General features: G+C 41.3%; 1 protein-coding gene and 1 long non-coding RNA gene across 20 annotated transcripts in view; one reads left to right on the top strand and one right to left on the bottom strand.

Moving 5' to 3' along the window:
* LOC122424807 overlaps positions 1-16,033 on the bottom strand; it is a 58,538-nt gene extending 42,505 nt beyond the window's left edge. For 10 of the 17 annotated variants that reach the window (XR_006264552.1, XR_006264555.1, XR_006264556.1 and 7 more), the window contains exons 1-2: positions 15,646-16,021; positions 3,027-3,126 (exon numbers count right to left, since the gene is read on the bottom strand). This is a non-coding gene — a long non-coding RNA (uncharacterized LOC122424807). Of the gene's footprint in view, positions 1-3,026; positions 3,127-4,031; positions 4,171-15,645 lie in introns of all 17 variants that reach the window. The other 7 variants (XR_006264543.1, XR_006264542.1, XR_006264545.1 and 4 more) reach the window with 6 other exon arrangements.
* Positions 16,013-18,202, top strand: part of SETD2 (SET domain containing 2, histone lysine methyltransferase) — a 75,696-nt gene continuing 73,506 nt past the window's right edge. For all 3 annotated transcript variants that reach the window (XM_043442994.1, XM_043442993.1, XM_043442992.1), the window contains exon 1: positions 16,013-16,359. In XM_043442994.1, the coding sequence (XP_043298929.1) occupies positions 16,286-16,359 (74 nt within the window). In that variant the 5' untranslated portion in view covers positions 16,013-16,285. The remainder of the gene's footprint in view (positions 16,360-18,202) is intronic.

Genomic DNA, 18,202 nt, shown 5'->3' with positions numbered 1-18,202 from the left:
CCTTTCTTGAATTTACCCTCAGGAGAGATGTTTTTTGGGTCTTTTTGGCAGGCTTTTGCAAAATACATTTTTTCTATAACCAACTCTCCCTTTTATAACTTAAGCTCTTTGCCCTTTGAAAGTCCTCTTCTTTACTAATCAATTTTCAAGGAATATTTTAGTTTACTTGTTAACAATGATCACTGCTCTTGACATACACTGCATATTTTTATTGTGTAACACATATTTTAATCGCATTGAAGAAAATGATTTAAGGAAAAAATTCCTCATGTTTCTCCAAGTTAATATGTTAAATTTTTCCAATTCAACTCTGAACGGAAATGATCTGACTCACTCTAATCAGTGTTCTAGTTTCTGCATTTAAGATGCTCTTTAAGCTTGGGATTAATATACACACACTACTATATAAAAAATAGATAACCAACAAGGACCTACTGTATAGGAACTCTACTTAATATTCTGTATTAACTTATATGGGAAAAGAATCTGAAAAAGAATGAATATATGTATCTCTATAACTGAATCACTATGCTGTACACATAAAACACAAATTTGTCAATCAACTATAAAGCAAAACAATTTTTAAAAAAGATGCTATTGTGAAGGTCCATATTGTTTGCCTTCAACATTGCTGTTGACTGCATGGTATTTCATTATATTGATAAATTAGTGTCTCTTGAGCCATTTGCCAAGTGTAAGAGTTTAGGTAGATTGAGCCTTTAAAAAGTGTTGGGGGTAGTCTCAATAAAGGAACTTAAAATCACAAAGTGATTACAGATCTTCAGACAAAACAGTTCTAAAGAGAAAATCAAATTTTGGCTATTAAAAGAATTAAAAGATCTCTCATTAATTTTAATGTCAAATAAACATGAAAACCAGTGTGTGTGAGCACTAGACATAAATAATAAAAGCAACAGTACATAAAAATCAACAGTGTATTCATGAAAACCATGTACAAATTAAGAAGAAAGGTATTATTAATTACTCATTAAAAAGTCATATTCCCTCCCTTTTCTGGCCGACGAAGGGACTTCTCCAATTCCTTCTGAATTTGGGAGTGAAGAGGCAACATCACTTCACAGTTCCACTGTGACTAAGATGTGCGGTCTTGTAAAGCAGGATCTGATTCCCCTGGGGGCATGGGAAGGCCTTCCTAGGGCTTTGATACATGTTTCCAGGTCCTCATTGCCCATAAATTTTCTAACATTGGTCTGATCTAGGTCTGGATCACCAATAGCCCTTTGTCCCTTTATAAGAAAAAGGCATGCACCTTACCCTTCTCTACTCTTGGAGGGGGTTTCCTGTCTCTCTCCCTGTCTTGGGCTCATTTCTATTAAGAGTCAAGTTAAATTAAGAACAGGGCACTTTGCCCCAAGTTCTGAATTCAGATAAAATGATAGAGTGAGGCAGGGGGAGTATTGATAACTTTTATTAAATAATTTTGTCTCTTCTATCCCCTGACTATAGACCAACAATGCCTAGCTCTTGTTAGATAATCACTTGTGAGCGGACCAAAAAAAGCATGAGCATAAGTCATAAAAAGGAATGCAATATTGCCATTTGCAACAACATTGATGGACCTAGAGATTATCATACTAAGTCAGTCAGAAAGAGAAAGACAAATATCATATGATATCACTTATTCATGAAAACTAAAATATGATACAAATGAACGTATTTACAAAATAGACTCACAGACCTAGAAAAAAATCTATGGTTACCAAAGGGGATGGAGGAGGGATAAAATAGGAGACTGAGAATGACGTACACACAGTACTATAAGGGAAAAGAATCTGAAAAGGAATGCATGTGTGTGTGTGTGTATATAACTGAATCACTGTTAGACACTTGAAATTAACATGATATTGTAAATCAACTATACCTCAATTAAAAAAAAAATAAGAAATTCTGTCCTGACCTCAATTAAAAAAAAATAAGAAATTCTGTCCTGAATGCCAAAAATATCTCTCTGTATTTATGTAATGTAAGCAGGTCTTTAAATGATCATTCCTGAAAGAAAAAAAGCATCAACTATTGACAGTGATTCTTTTAAATATACCTGGAATGTTTTAATGGGACTACTAAGTCTCTTCAGATACACTGGATAAAACTCCCAGATAAAACTTTTAAGTGATTTATTTTAGATTTGTTGTGCATTACTTGACTAAGTAGTTAAAATCATTTTTATCAAATCATATCATGAAATATTTGTTATTATGGTAAATCTTTGTTGTTTTAAAAACTGACGGGTTTTTTTTGTTTGTTTTTTGGCCTGGGGGGAAAAAAGGAAAGAAATTACATGCTAGTTTAATCAGTTTTTAGTAATAAATACTTTTCTGCTTCATTAAATAGGAAAACATTTCTTATAACGAAAATAATCGAGTTATTTACTATTTTCATACTTTATTTTTTATTTTTTTAAAAGCTAAACACCAGAATTTGCATCACATCCATATGTACATTTTACCCAGGGAAAGCATGCACTTATCATACTCTTTACATCATGTGATTTATAATTTTAGCTATACATTACATTGTATTAAAATTAGTTAAGAAACAATATATTTACATATTTAAAATACTTTACCCCTTTACTTATTTGGCTGTGCCAGGTTCTTGGTTGGGGCACGTAGAACCTTTGGTGTTTATTGTGGCATATAGCATCTTTAGAACTCTTAGTTGTGGCATGTGGGATCTATTCCCCGACCAGGGATGAAACCTGGGTTTCCTGCGTTGGCAGCACAGAATCTTAACCACTGGACCACCAAGAAAGTCCTAAGAAATAGTATATTAATATATTATCTTGTTTTTAATAATTATAGAATGGACAACTTAAAATAAACTCAGATGTCTTCTGACAGTAAGTAATTCTGATTTAACAGCAAAGAAGAAAGCTGTTAACAACTGGGTTATATAGCTAACCTTTTCCATCTCTTAAAGGAACTAAAGTTGCAGTTCCAAGGTTATGAAGAAAACACTCTTATGACGTGCTGTATTTAGGTGCACAGTTCAGTGGCATTAAGTACCTTCACATTGTTGTGCAACCGTCAGCACTGTTCATCTCCAGAACTTCTACAGTCTAGACACAGAGCAGCCAGGTTTTCAGTCTAAGAGCAGGAGAGTTTCCTAAAGGGAAGAAAGCAGATGCCAGGGTAAAGATAAAGGAAATTCTTGCAGTAGTTGACCTGTGATTCTCTGAGGAAGTAAAGGGAGCAAGTGAGTTTACAGTGTTCAAGGATAGAAGGATGATCCTCCACAATTTTGAAGGAGCACCACTGCTGTGATGAGGTCAAGCATGGAGCATGGTATGGAATTTCAGAAGCTCTATGTCCTGTGATTAGAACCCATGGGCTGCTAGTGAGGGAAGAGCATAGTAAGTCCAGAAGGGGAATTTGGGTGATGTACCACAGCACCTTTTGTGCTGATCAATCCACCAGCTTCATGCAGCAAATCTAAGCAGTTCAGTGCTAACTTCTCAGTTCTGATGAAAACTCCATAAAAAGTTTCAACACACATTATTTCTGTTCCTCCTCTGACTAAGTTCATGCTGTTTCTGTCTTCCAGAGATCTATCAGCCACTGTGAGGTTGGAAGTGTCTCTCATCCTTCTTTCATAAGCAGTGTGGTCTGATGCTAATACATGGACTTGGGTGGTAGGTGGCCCTGGAGTTGAGGCCAGCTCTGCCTCTTTCTGTGGATCTTTGGCAAAGGTGTCAGTCCTTCTCAGCCTTGACTTGCGTGCAGATTCTCTATAAAATGGGATCGAATATTTGCCTCACTGGACTGTTGGGAAGATAAAGTAAGATGATGACTATACCCCATTTCTATTAACCCATTCTACAGCTTTCATTTAATTAAGATAATTGTGCCCACTTTGCTTCTTAAGAGTTACATGCTATATCACTTGGCCTCTATTATTGATACTTTTGCATCCTACGAGGAAGACTGGTTGTCTAAGAGCATCTCCACTGTTAGCCCCAGGCTCCAAACACCAGTCATCACTGCTTTTCTTGATGCTACTACCTCTCTCACCTGTGCATTCTTGACTGCTTCGATAAATGGAATGTCCTCTGGGCTCTCCCATGAACAAGGTTAAATCAGAGGATGGGTTGAGAAAACAGTCCATGGATTAGACACAAGTAGATTCAGCACAAGAAGGAATGAACTCCATCTGAGATGCGGAGAATACACAAAAAACTTTTGGTATCAAATTTAATAAAACACTGACAAATTTGTGGTCAAAAAGACTTACGCCTAGGTTTTCATCTAAGAGTTTTACAGTTTTATTTAGGTGTTTGGTCCATTTTGAGCTAATTTTGTGAGGCAGTAGTTGAAATTCACTTTCTTTTTTGCATTAAAAAATTTTCATTGAAATATACTTGATTTATAATATTGTATTAGTTTCAGATATACTGCAAAGCGATTCAGTTATATATATATATATTTTACAGTCTCTTCTATTTTAGGTTATTACAAGATATTGAGTATAGTTCCCTGTGCTATACAGTAAGTCCTTGTTGGTTATCTATTTTACATATAGTACAATAGTTTGTATATTTTAATTTGAAACTCCTAATTTGTCCCTCACCCCTCTCTCTCCCTTGGTAAGCTTGTTTGGTATGTCTATGAGTCTACTTCTGTTTTGTAAATAAATTCATTTGTATCATATTTTTCAGATAAAACATATATATGATATTTGTCTTTATCTGGCTTACTTCACTTAGCATGGTAACAAATTCATTCTTTTGCATTTGGATATGCAGTTTGTCCCATGATCAACTGCCAGAATTAATGACCTTTCAGCCTCCTTTTTGTGGTCCAATTTCCAAGGTTTTTTTAATTTATTTTTTTGCATCAAAAATTCAGTCAAAGCTGAATTTAGTCACTTTAAGTCTCAACATGATATCACAAATTTCCCACCAATTGTACAAAATGTCCCCTAGGGCCAGTTTTAAATTAGGCTCACACAACGAAATGCACATTTCATTTGAAAGCTTTTGTGCAGGTGTGCCCAAGCTATCAAATCCAATTAAACAGGAGCAAATGCATTAATAGTTGAAGACTTAGTTTTATATCAGGCTGTCCCTAGAGACGTTCCAAGCAAATAAAATAGTGAAATCCCAAGAAGCCATTTTTTTTTAGACTAGCCAAGATAAACTGGTACTAAGTAATTTGGAAGAGTGTCAAGTGGGATTCATTACAGCACTGATTCTGAGAAGAGGGTGCCAACTGCATTTGCCCTTGAAGGATAAGTTGATCTTTGACCTCTAGCAATGAACCTCAGGGTCCTTGGCTGATGGGACAGGGTGGGCAATAGCTCTAAAGTAGAAGGGAGTGGTATACGTAGAGAGTAAGGTGTAGAGGGCAGTTAGGCTTACAAAGGCATGCTGGGACAGACAGGGGTGGGGTGGGATAAGACAGCTCAAACGCCTGGCTTTAGAAACATGAAATGTTGTTAAGAAAAATTACTTGGAAAAAAGGCAAAAAGATAGATGGCACGTACTTTCGATGCATTACTGGGAACTAAGAGGGCTGGTGGTCTCATCCAAGAGTTATTTCATTATCTAGCCTAACAGAATAAAGCATTGTTATTACTATCAATTATGAGCTTAGACTCTCAAATCATATGCTTGATATTATCCAATAGAAAACATAACCCCAAAGGATACAGTTTGAATGCTCTCCTCTTTTATATCAAATCTAACATCTTTTTTTTTTTTTCAAATCTAACATCTTAATTCTAACATTCCTTTTTTACTCCTAGTTTGCTTTTACAAATCTCTATGAATACCCAATTCTTCAACATGCTCTTATAACCAGCTTTAACTAACTGGTTCCCTTATTAATAAGTTATTACAATAAATCTTTGACACATATTCATTCTGTATTTGTATGAGTCACGTTTTCAACATTTTTAAAAATTAAACTTTGACAAAATTCAACCGTGATGACCCAAACTATCCTTTAAGCATCCTTTGAGGAAAAAAAAGCAGCCCTCACTCCACCAAGGAGCCCAACTACAAATGATCATTGGATTCCTCATTCTGCATGAATTTGTAAAGGACTAAAAAATTTTAAAGCTGTGAAAATGTATTCCAAGGGAACAGGAGGCTCATTCCTGATGGCTGTGATACTACACCACAGTACAAACCCTAGGAAGCCAGACATGGCAGGTGAGCCAGATGTTCTCACATGATGAGCATGTATTAATATTTAAGAATGATTTCAGGCAGTCTTTCACCTCAGCTAGCTGCTGCTCCATTGTTGAAAGTCCACATAAAGACCTTCAGATTCTCATCAAAGTGAAAGTCGCTCAGTTGTGTCCGACTCTTAGTGACCCCGTGGACTATACAGTCCATGGAATTCTCCAGGCCAGAATACTGGGGTAGCCATTCCCCTCTCCAGCAGATCTTCCCAACCCAGGGATTGAACCCAGGCCTCCTGCATTGCAGGAGACTTCTTTACCATCAGGTAAGCCCTCAGATTCCCATAACCTAGCATATAAAGCTGTCTAACCACTGCTTTGGTTCTTTGTAGCAAAGAAAACCCTTCTTCAAGTATGATCCATACTTGGCTTCAAGTATGATCCAAAACTACTAGGAAACTCACTACTGGGGCTAACATTCACTGCCCAGATTGCCCTCATCTGCCCTCTTTTCTGTCAGATGACTATTAATCAGTGCTCAGCTTATGTATCATGTCCTTTCTAAACTCCTCTGGCATAAAGAGTTACTTCCTTTTCCCATAGCACTCTGGTCCCATATTTACAGTACTTTCAATACAGTACTCTCCCCGAACTGTTTGAAGTGTTTCCCCAGTTACTCTGAGAGCCTCCCAAAGCCAGAGATTAATTTATCTCTGTATCCTCTGTTTCTACCCACAGGTTTTGGCAGATAGAGAGGAGTCAAGAAATTGCTGTTGAGAGAGCACGTTTTTGAAAAAGTTCTCTAGTGCCATCATAACTGGTAAACCAAAAAATAAAAACAAAGGATGTTCATAGAGAGAAGAAGGGATTACTAATTTATTACTCCAGGCTTGGGATTAATTTCAACTTCCTTAGGTCCTTGGGTTAGATGAAACAGTAGCAAAGGGCACGATTTGTGTAACTCAATACAAATGAGCCTTTTCAGTAAGATCTGAGCATCAGTCCTCTACACACAAACCATTTCTAAATTTAAAAAAAGCATGGAAAATTACTGCATGAGTTTCCTCTCTGAGTTGTGAATGCTGTCTGGTGAGGCAGAAATTAGACTGTATTAGGGGCAAAATGACAAAAAACTGTCTTTACCATATGGGATACTTGGCTATTTTGAATTATGTTCAGTCATATGCTAGGGTTAAGTAGTATGAACCAAACAAACAGATGCTCTGCATATTACAATAGGGTTAAAAGAGTCTGTAAACATTTGGCAATCTCTAATCTTAAAAGCAGTTCACATTCATTTGAAATGGACAATGGTGCACATTTACAATTTTTCCCAAAGCTACCTTAACTCTTTGACTGTGGTCAAACTACAAAATGGAGAAATCCAAATAATATGGACATTCTTCAGAATATCACATTCTGTTAATGGACCAAATAAGCTATATAAATGGCTAGCATGGAGGAATCTTCATTATGTGCTACAACGACTGAGAGATAAATCTTATGGAGAATTGGGGGCCACCACATCAGTAAAAAAATTTAGGGGTTCAGTAGTCCGGGATGTCACCTCCAAAACAAAAGACAAATTATTGCATCTTGAACCTCCCACCAGCAAGAAGAAAGTAAAATACATCTTTGCCCATATTGGAAATAGTCAACCTTTTTGGCTTTAGCTGTTCTGATAGGTACGTAGTGACATCTTGTTCCATTTTAAATTTGCATTTCCTCAATGGCTTCCCTGATAGCTCAGTTGGGTAAAGAATACACTTACAATGTGAGACTGCAGCTCGATCCCTGGGTTGGGAAGATCCACTGGAGAAGGGATAGGCTACCCACTCCAGTATTCTTGGGCTTCCCTGGTGGCTCAGTTGCTAAAGAATCCACCTGCAATGCGGGAGACCTGGGTTCAATCTCTGGGTTGGAAAGATCCCCTGGAGAAAGGAAAGATTACCCACTCCAGTATTCTGGCCTGGAGAATTCCATGGGCTGTACAAGTCCATGGGGTTGCAGAGAGTCGGACACAACTGAGCAACTTTCACTTTCAATGACTAATGATGTTGAGCACTTTTCATGTTCTTCTTTACCATCTGGATGTCTTCTTTGATGAGGTGCCTGTTCAGAACTCTTACTCATTTGAAAAATTGTGCAGTTTTCTTACTGGTGATTTTTGGCAATTCTTTGCATATTCCGGATTTAAGTTCTTTATTAGATATATGCGTTGGCAAAGATTTTTCTCCTAGCTTGTGCTTTGTGTTTTCATTTTCCTAACATTGTGTTTTAAGAAGAAGGAATTTTTAATTTTGGTAAAGTCCATTTTATCAATTTTTTGTTTTATGGACTGCGCTTTTATTGCCTAAGTCAAGGTCACAAAGGGTTTCTTCTGTTTTTCGAAGTTTTACAATGTGAGGTTTGACATTTAGGCCTATGATTCAACTAGAGTTAATTTTTGTTTATGGTGTGAGATATGGATCTGAGTATACTGTTGTGGCTCGCGGGTTCTACAGCGCATGCTCAGTAGTTGTGGCGCATGGGCTAAGCGCTCTATGTGGAATCTTACTGGACCAGCAGTTGAACCCATGTTTGCTGCACTGGCAGGCAGACTCTTAACCATTGGACTGCCAGGGAAGTGTTCTATAATGTTTTGAGTGTATCTCTTGTACAGATTTTTTTGGGGGTATTTACTCTAAATCTTACATTATACATACATTACTTAACACAGCCTACTGGTTTTAATATTTTACCACTTCAAATTAAGTATAGAAAACCGTAGTCCCCTATTTATAACTGTCTTAAATATTTCTTCTATAGTCACTGCAAACCAAATCTCAATTATATAGAGATATTTTCTTGTTTCAACTGTCAAACATAATTTAGAAAACTTGAGAACAGGAAGTATATTGTATTTAGTAATATTTTGTTCTATTGTGCTTTCCTTTTTCCTGATAGCTTAAACTTCCATCTTTTATTATTTTCTTTATATTTGAAGAACATTCTCCAGAAATGTTTATAGTAGGTTCAGTGGTGACAAATTCTTAGCTTTTCTAAGTTTTCTCTCATTCCCGAAGGATAATCCTACCATATAGAATTTGGAATCGACAGGGTTTTTCTTTTCCCATAGGTTTATTGTATTATTGTTGTTATTTATTTCAGTCACACCAGGTCTTAGTTGTGGCATACAGGATCTTTATTTGCATATGTGGTATCTAGCTACCTGAACAGGGATCGAAGCCGGGCCCCCTACATTGGGAGTGCCAAGCCTTAGCCACTGGACCACCAGGGAAGTCCCTAACAGTTTTCTTTCAGAAACTGGATAATGTTGTGCTACTTACTTCTGACCACCATGGTGCTGATGAGAAATCTGCCATCCAAAAAATGTTTCCTGTAGGTGTTATTTCTCTTTCATTGTTTTCAGATTTTTTCTTTTTTTAGTTTTCAGAAGCTTAAATTTGACCTACCTGGGTACAGATTTCTTTGGGTCTATTCTGTTTTGGATATGTTCAACCTCTTGAATCTGTAGGTTTATCTATTTTGACAAATTTGTAAGTTTTCAGCCATTGTTTCTTTGAATACTTTTGAGCTTTTCTTTCTTCTCTTCTTCTGGGACTCTGAGTCTCTCAGATTTATAGATAGGTTCATTTGTGTCATATTTTAGATTCCACACATAAGTGACATATGGTATTTGTCTTTCTCTTTCTGGTGTCAGCATCTTTCAAAACTGTATTTTGCCATTCAGTTTGTAATTCTCCTGATGAATGATTTTTAAAAAATGGTATCCTGGACCATCAGAGCATTATGAGACTCTGGATCTTTTGTAAACCTTCTATTTTAGAATGACCTCTCTGACACGAGGCCAGATGGAATGGAGTGTCATCTCCTAAGTGCCAGGTGGGGGTGAAATTTCAGGTTTCCCATTTCACCTTCTATGATACCCCAGAGGGGAGTGGTGCCTTGTTCTTGTTGGATAGAAGTGCAGATTTCTGGCTTCCCACTGGGCTGACAATTGATAACTGATACAAGGATAAATGTGCAAGGTAGCTGAAAGCAGAAAGCAATATTGCTTCTTAATTTTTTTGTTAATTCATTTAGAAGCTTTCTTTTCTTGGCTTCTATGTGGCCACACTCTCCTGTTTGTTATTAATTTCACCTGTGTCCCGTTGCTGGCTTATTATTCTTTATAACTTGTAAAGGCTAAATTCTCAAATGATCAATCCTGAGTACTGTCCTTTTATCTGCTTTTCTTTTTTAGTTGTACTTTTTCCCTAGGAAATCTCGTGCAGTCCTATAGCTTTAAATATCACTTGTATACTGAGGACTCCAAAATTTCTATTTTCTTATGAGGAATCCTCTAAATTCCTGATGGGTATTTTGAACTGCTCACTTGATATCTCCATCTGAATGTTTATCAGCATTTCCTGCCTTAATACACTGAAAGCATAATTATTAATCCCAACCTCTTTCTTCCGGTCTCAAGTCTTAACCAGTTATCTAGGTGTTGAGGTAAAAATTTAGGATTCATCTTTGATTTCTTTCTTTCTCTCATACCCCACATACAAAACACTGGTAATATTAACAAACTAGTCTGTATCAATCTGCACCCTTCTCATTGTTTGGATATGCTCACACAAGTACTTATTAATATATTAGTATGCACATCTTGGGCTTCCCTTGTGGCTCAGCTGATAAAAGAATCTGCCTGCAAAGCGGGAGACCTGGGTTCGATTGCTGGGTTGGGAAGATCCCCTGGAGAAGCGAAAGGCTACCCACTCCAGTATTCTGGCCTGGAGAATTCTACGCCATACAGTCCATGGGGTCGCAAAGAGTTGGATACAACTGAGCCACTTTCACTGTCATGCATATCTTGGTTTAACAGACATAGACTCCAAATACTTACTTTTTAAAGTTAACACCCCTTTAAGCCAGTAGATACACATTTTTTTTCTCCTAATTTCTTAAAGGAGCTCTAAATATATACAAACATCTACATATCAACATATATTTACCAGGGTATGGTAGTAGCAATTTTTCCTTATTTTTTTCTCAGTCCCTCCTTCAATTCTCAAAATAAATTGACTAAATGGCATATATTTGTTCATATCTTTCATCATCCTCACAAAATCAAATAAGTATATGCATGTATATATGTATATTTATATATATCTAAAAATTTTGCTTTTCCCATTCAAAAAATCCCCAAAGCTCATAAAACTCCTCCAGAACATCTAGTACAGTGAAAATTCTTTCTTTTTAATGAAAATATTCTTTGATATGAATAGTCTATGAAGTAGAATTTCAGAAACAGAATTTGCTGAATCAAAAGATACACATACACACACAGTTTTTATTAAATAGTGTGTGCTAAGTCACTTCAGTTGTGTCCAACTCTTTGTGACCTTATGGACTGTAGCCTGCCAGGCTCCTCTGTCCATGGGATTCTCCAGGCAAGAATACTGGAGTGGGTTGCCATGCCCTCCTCCAGGGGATCTCCCCGACCCAGGGATCAAACTCCAGTCTCTTATGCCTCCTGCATTGGCACACATGTTCTTTACCACTGGCACCACCTGGGAAACCCTGTATAACAGCTTGAAAGTAAACCGTGTTAGTTGCTTAGTCCTGTCTGACTCTTAGGGACCCCATGGACTATAGCCCGCCAGGATCCTCTGTAGATGGAACTCTCCAGGCAAGAATACTAGAGTGGGTAGCCATTCCCTTCTCCAGGGGATCTTCGCGAACCAAGGATTGAACCCGGGTCTCCTGCATTGCAGGCAGATTCTTTACCCTTTGAGCCACCAGGGAAGCCCATGTAACAGTTCATTGATACCCAAATCATGTTTCTATTCTAATGCTAGGATGTATTTGTTTGTAGTCATGATTTTATGGTTAATGTGCAACTACAGTAACAGCCAGTTTTGTTTTTTCATTACAAATAATGAAAAATACATTTCTGGAATATGTAACACAATTCCTCTATTTAAAAGTACACTGGACTAGAAAAAAAACTGATGATACTATCATTAACATTGAGGAATAGATTCAAGGTAATAGATAAATAATCAAGGAAAGTAATTAGGTGTCTTACAAAATGCTGTGATCTTTATAAACCTTGTATTGGCAAGTCTCAACTTTCAAACATTTGATCTTGATATAACCCAGTCTTATATATCATTCACGTATACTCCCAACTGCCTCTCTGATATTAAATTCAACCTTTTATATACCAGCGGACCATTATTAACCACAGGCTATGGCCATTAAGAATGGGCCTAATTTTGCCAATGTGAAGATATGTGTGGGAGCACATGGGTAGAGACAGGCTTTCCCACATTGCCCTGGCTCACACTGCCCACACTGGATTTGTTGTCACTGCCAACCTTGTCCCCTCCTGGCAAAGACAGGCACTCTGGGGAGCCGTGGGACTGAAGGCCTAGTTCTTGTATGTCCTTCCCAAGTCGGCATTTCTCGAGGAACAGTCTTTTGAGAATCCTCAGGTCGGGGTAGGATTTGTTGAAGGTAGAAGGGGATGGGAGGAGGTGAGGTTAAGTAGGTAGGGGCAGCTTCCTCACTCAGCTCCAGCTGTCACTTTGAGGGGGAAACAACCTTTTCTCTCTTTCCTGGAGCCTCAGCCAGGTTCTCATTTGCAGCAGCAGAGCTGTGGCCTGGCACACTGAAAAGAGGAACCACCAGTGGTGCCTCAGAATCGCTGGCTGTCTTGACCTTATTGCTTCCGTGTTGTACCAATCCCAAGAACCGCCCTGTCAACGCATTACTTCCAAAACTATGTTTACACATAGTAGTTCTGAAAATGTGCTCAAGCAATCAACTGGTACTCTCTCCACCTTAAAAACTTATTTTTCTTTTCCCATCCAGGTACCAAGAGTATAACTGGGGGCAATGTCTGATCTTTGGCCTTCCACCTCCCCTAAGGCAAGAAATGCCTGAGTCAACTTTGTTTCAGGGTCACTACTGGCTTCGTTTGGGTTCCCTGAGATGGGGTGCTCTGGGCCTATAGGCGCAGTGAGGCAGGAACAATTATGAAGGCTTTTATGGAATGCCTCTTAAAATGTTTCATTTTAAGACTTTTGACATTTTTCCTTCAAACTTATTTGTAGAAAGTCTTAAACAAGAAAGCGGGAGATGGTCAGTTATAGACCAAATTATTCCACAGCTTTGATCAAGAGGCCAGGCCTAAGTATCCGTTCTGTGAACGCATTCTCTTTGAATTTAAAATAGTTGTACAGAAAACTCCTAGTACAGTCATAGATGAGGGCATTTAATAGTATTCAATCTTGCCTGTAAAACCTTGGTTCATTTATTTATGCTTGGGGCTTAGTATTTCCCACTGAACCCCACAGATCAGCATGCTTATTGCTTTGGATTCTAACTAGACTAATGCTATCTTAAGACTAGATACTATAGATATCAACTAGTACCCCCTGCAAGAGAACTATCTACTTTGTTATTTAGGAAACAGGAGACCTGTAACTGACTGCTTTTTTGTCATTTATCTCAGTTTAGGTCTTTGTCACCTCACACTTAACATTATTTCAGCCACCTCCACCTATAATTATAATAGTCCTTTCCGGTCTGTCCAATGTGAAGTGGCTCCCAATAGCCTATGTGGTATCCAAGGCATAGGGCTCCAATTTATTCTTTCAAAGCCTAAAGGATAACTTTACTCAGGGAGAGGCATCGTGCAAGCATGTTTTATACAATTTAGTTTAATAATCACAGCATTGTGCAGTAGATAATACCTCTATTTTACAGATGAGGCACTGCAAGCATGCAAAGTAACCATGCCTCATGTCACATAGCTAGAAAGTGGCAGGGCGGGTATACAATGCCAGGTAGCTCTTAATCATTGCACTCTGGTGAGTAAGTGCTGACATTTATCGAAAGTTTAAAGCTTTACAAACATTTCATTGGATCCTCACAACAGTGACGTCCTGTCCACATTAATGTTCTCATCTTACAATGAGAAAAAGCAGAAAAATTAGGCAGTATTCATAGTTTGTAAAGAAGTGGCCACGGGAGACTTGAACCAAGGGAGTCTGGATATGCCGAAAAGCCAACAAAAAACCCAAAATAATCCTCAAGTGAGAAACAATGATGATAAAGCACTAATAGACACTGACAACATATAAATATGTGTGTTTGTTTACACACATATAGGATATTAAAAAGAGCTAGTAAAGGCTTTATACTCTCATATACTTTGGTTGCTAAAACGGAATACCATAGACTGGGTAGCTATAAACTATAGAAACTCGTTTCTCAAACAGTTTTGGAGGTTGAAAGTTGGAGATTGAGGTGCCAGTATGACAGTTCTGACAAGGGTTGCCTTCTGGGTTGCAGACTGAGTTTTCTCCTTATATCCTCAGAACAAACCGGAGAGAGCTCAACCGGCTTTTGAGTGAAGTTAAAGTTGCTCAGCCTGTCTGACTCTTTGCCACCCCATGGACTGTAGCCCACCAGATTCCTCTGTCCATGGGATTCTCCAGGCAAGAATACTGGAGTGGGTTGCCATTCCCTTCTCCAGAAGATCTTCCAGACCCAGGGACTGAACCCAGACCTCCCTCACTGCAGGCAGATTCTTTACCATCTGAGCCACCACGGAAGCCCATGAGCAATGGGCTCATGAAGAAACAGGCAAAAGACAGAAACTCTGCAAGGCTATAGCAAAAAATCTGTGTGTGCTCAGTCACTCAGTTGTGTCTGACTCTTTGCCGCCCTACAGACTGTAGCCTGCCAGGCTCCTTTGTCCATGCGATTCTCTAAGCAAGAATACTGGAGTGGGTTGCTATTTCCTTCTCTAAAAGGGTTTTTTATAAGGGCACTAATTTCATTCATGCAGGCTCCACAGTCCAGTCCTAAACACCTTCCAAAAGCCCCACCATCTAATACCATTATCTTGGGGGATAGAATTTCACATATAAATTTAGGGGATGGAGGACACATTCAGTCCATAACACATACCTCCAACCAGATGCTTGCTAGTAAAATCCGATTCAAAATTACAGTGGGAAAAATCAAACTACAAAAAAATCTGATCTTATGAAACCCTCCCCACCCCCTTAGCCTTTAGCTAATGGCTTTATGCGCTCTTTATCCTTCCAAAAATAAAACCCACAGGCCTTTCAAGTTATCCTACTTAATCTTACTACGTCATTTGGGTAGGAAAGCGATTCATAACCTTTTCTTAAAGGACATTTCCTCCAAGGCCTTGAGAACCACGCAGAACACGGGAGCCACCGCTCCCAGATGTTGGGGTGGCGGGTGGAGATGGTCGGACGCAGCGGGGCGGTGGGCGGACTGGGCCCAGCCGACTCGGCGGGGGCGGGAAGGAGGAAGAGGCGTCCCCAGAGCTCGGCTTTAGCGCGAATCCCCGGCCTAGCTCTACTTCCGTGCTTGCCGACGGGACGAGATGAAGAGGCGAGAGGGAGAGAAAGCGAAGAGGAATAAAGGAGAGAGGGGCGAGAGGCTAGGGAGAAGAGGCGCCCGCCTTACCTCAGAGCCCGCAAGCCCAGGGGAGGGGCCCTCGGCGCCGCTGAGGACTCCGGCGCTCCGGGAGGGCAGGTCTTCGAGGGCGGCGGGGCAGGAAGGCTCGTAGTGTCAGGGCGGGTTCGGGCTTTTCGCCCGCAAACAACCCTGAGGCGTGCCGTGTCACACCTCAGCGCCCCAGCCGCCTGAGCGAGCCTGAGGGAGGGGTCGCGGCGCAGCAGCTTTCGGCCCCGAGCTGGGCCAACAGCGCTAGGGCCTGGGGCTTACCGTTCCGGGAAGTCGCAGGCGAAGTCGGGCCGGGTCGGCGGGTTTCGCACCGCTGCCCCCCGGCGCCGCTCCTCTCAGAGGAGTACCGGCAGCTGCCTGCTCGCCGACTGGCGGCGGAGGCGCGGCGGGCGCGTGTCTCTTTAAGGGGCCGGGCCTGTGCAGCTAAGGGGCGGGCGGGGTAAGCGTCGCTCCCCGTGTGAGTGTGTAGGGGAGAGAGCGGCGGGCGGGCGCCGGAGGGAGGGAGCGAGCGGGCCAGCGACGCGGGCCGCCCCTGCCGCCGCCGCCGCCGCGGTCGGACCAGCGGCCTCCTCCCCTCCCCTCCCTCGCGTCGCCCCTGCCGCGGGGAGGGGGCTCGTGTCGCGGTCTCCAGCGGCTCCCTATGAAGCAGCAGCTGCCGCCGCAGCCGCCTCCAAAGATGGGGGATTTCTACGACCCCGAGCACCCGACCCCTGAGTAAGTATCAGCTCCGCGGCCTCCCGCTGCCCTCGGCCGTCTCAGCCCGAGCTGAGGGCGGCGCGTCCTGGCGGATGGCGCGGGGAGTAACGGGCCCGCGGTGAACTCGCGCGGGCGGCGTCCAGAGCGGGCCCGCGCCGCCGCCACGGGCCCCTTGTCCGGGCCGCCGCGGGCCGGTGGTTGGGCCCGGCGTTGGCGCCGCTGCTCGCGTCGCCGCGGCGGTTGGGCCGGGCCGGTGGGGGAGGGGCGGCGGCGCCGCCGCCGCCGCGTCTGTACCGATCCGGCCCGCCCGAGGATCGGCGGTCTCCTCCGGATCCTCGTGGCCCACTTGGTCAGCGCTGCCTACGAAAGGGACCGAGTCGGAGGAGCAGCCGGTGTCAGACTCGGCAAGGCGGCACCGGCAAGACTAGGCCGCGAATCCCCGGGCTCGGGTGGAAGCCCGGCCCGTCGCCCGGCCTCCCGGCGACGGCGGCTCTGACCGGAAGGGCCTACGTGCGTCGTTCGGCCCAGGGCGGCCGAGGGGCCCGCGCTGCACTCTTGGTTTTGATTTTTTTTTTCTTCCCCCCTCTTCTCCTGGAACTTGATCCTGGCCTGGTAGTGCTTCCGGCTTCACATTCTGCACCTTTGGCACTTCGGTTTTGTAATGGTGGCGAGGTTTGAGTGGCCCCAATGTGGAGGTGACACCGGGTTGTTTTTCCGCCCGAAAATGAAAGCCTCCGGAGGGGTATACATTCTCTACCAGATTATGAAATTTGCACACTTTCGGACACTCAACTTCCTCGGTAACAGCAACCTCTTGCCGTGAATAGATGACTTTCTACTCCTTGTGAAGACTTTGTTAAGAAGCAAGAATCGCTGGAGGATTCTCTAAACAAGACAGTGGTCTTGAAAACCGAAATATCTAGAAACCAATAGTGTATTTTAAGCCTGGGACATTTTTACCTTGCTGTTGAGGGCCGTATCAGCTACTGTATCTGGTTTCTTAAGAGAGCTTCCACTCCAGAGCCTGGATTCACTTCTTTCCCTGCGTCCTCCCAAGACTATTGTTTTGAAAAGTTATCCTTAAACTGCATTTGCTGGTGTTGGCTCAAGTCTAGACCTACGAATGTATGGCATATTTCAAACCTAAACAGTTGATAGAGATATCAAATGAAATTCACTTTTATGACCAGGATGATTCCAAGATATTTGCTCTTTTGACACATTTCAGCTTAGTTCTGCTATGACTCTTTACAGGCTCTTGGTTTGAGACTTGGAAGACCTCACAAAAAGGAAAATTCTGTATCATGATCCAGTAACTGCTCATTGAGCACTTGTCCGGTCCAAAATAACATGCTAGCTCCTGAATGGTCTTGAGTGCTTGCTTTTCAGTTCCTTTTACCAGGTTGTTTGGTGAAGTACAGAAGCCTTAAGGATCATATTCTTAAACTTCTTGAAGGAAAATACAGCTTTTCATATTGTATGGAATAATGGACTCAAGTGCATCTTTGATGGACATGCATGTGGGGAGGAATCAGGAATGTTATATTTTTTTATATAAGGTCTTGGAGTTTTTTTATTTTTATTGCTTTTCTATCTGTCCTGCTTCCTAACAGTGGAGATTTCTAATTTCCCTAGTGACTAAATGCTAAAATATATGTGTGTGTATGTGTATTAACCTACAAGGAGTATGTAGAGAATTATAAAATGTTTTATTTTGTAATACTGTAAGAACTGGGAGGGGTCTTGGTAGGAAGCATCCTGAATGATATCACCTGCTTTAACAGATGCAAGAAACAACTGAACAACAACAAGTGACAACAAATCCTATGAAGTAGTTTGTATAAGCTAGTTAGGTTGTGTG

This window comes from Cervus canadensis, chromosome 22 (genome assembly GCF_019320065.1).
Source record: "Cervus canadensis isolate Bull #8, Minnesota chromosome 22, ASM1932006v1, whole genome shotgun sequence".
NCBI classification, from domain to species: Eukaryota; Metazoa; Chordata; class Mammalia; order Artiodactyla; family Cervidae; genus Cervus; species Cervus canadensis.
This window is presented reverse-complemented; position numbering and strand designations above follow the sequence as displayed.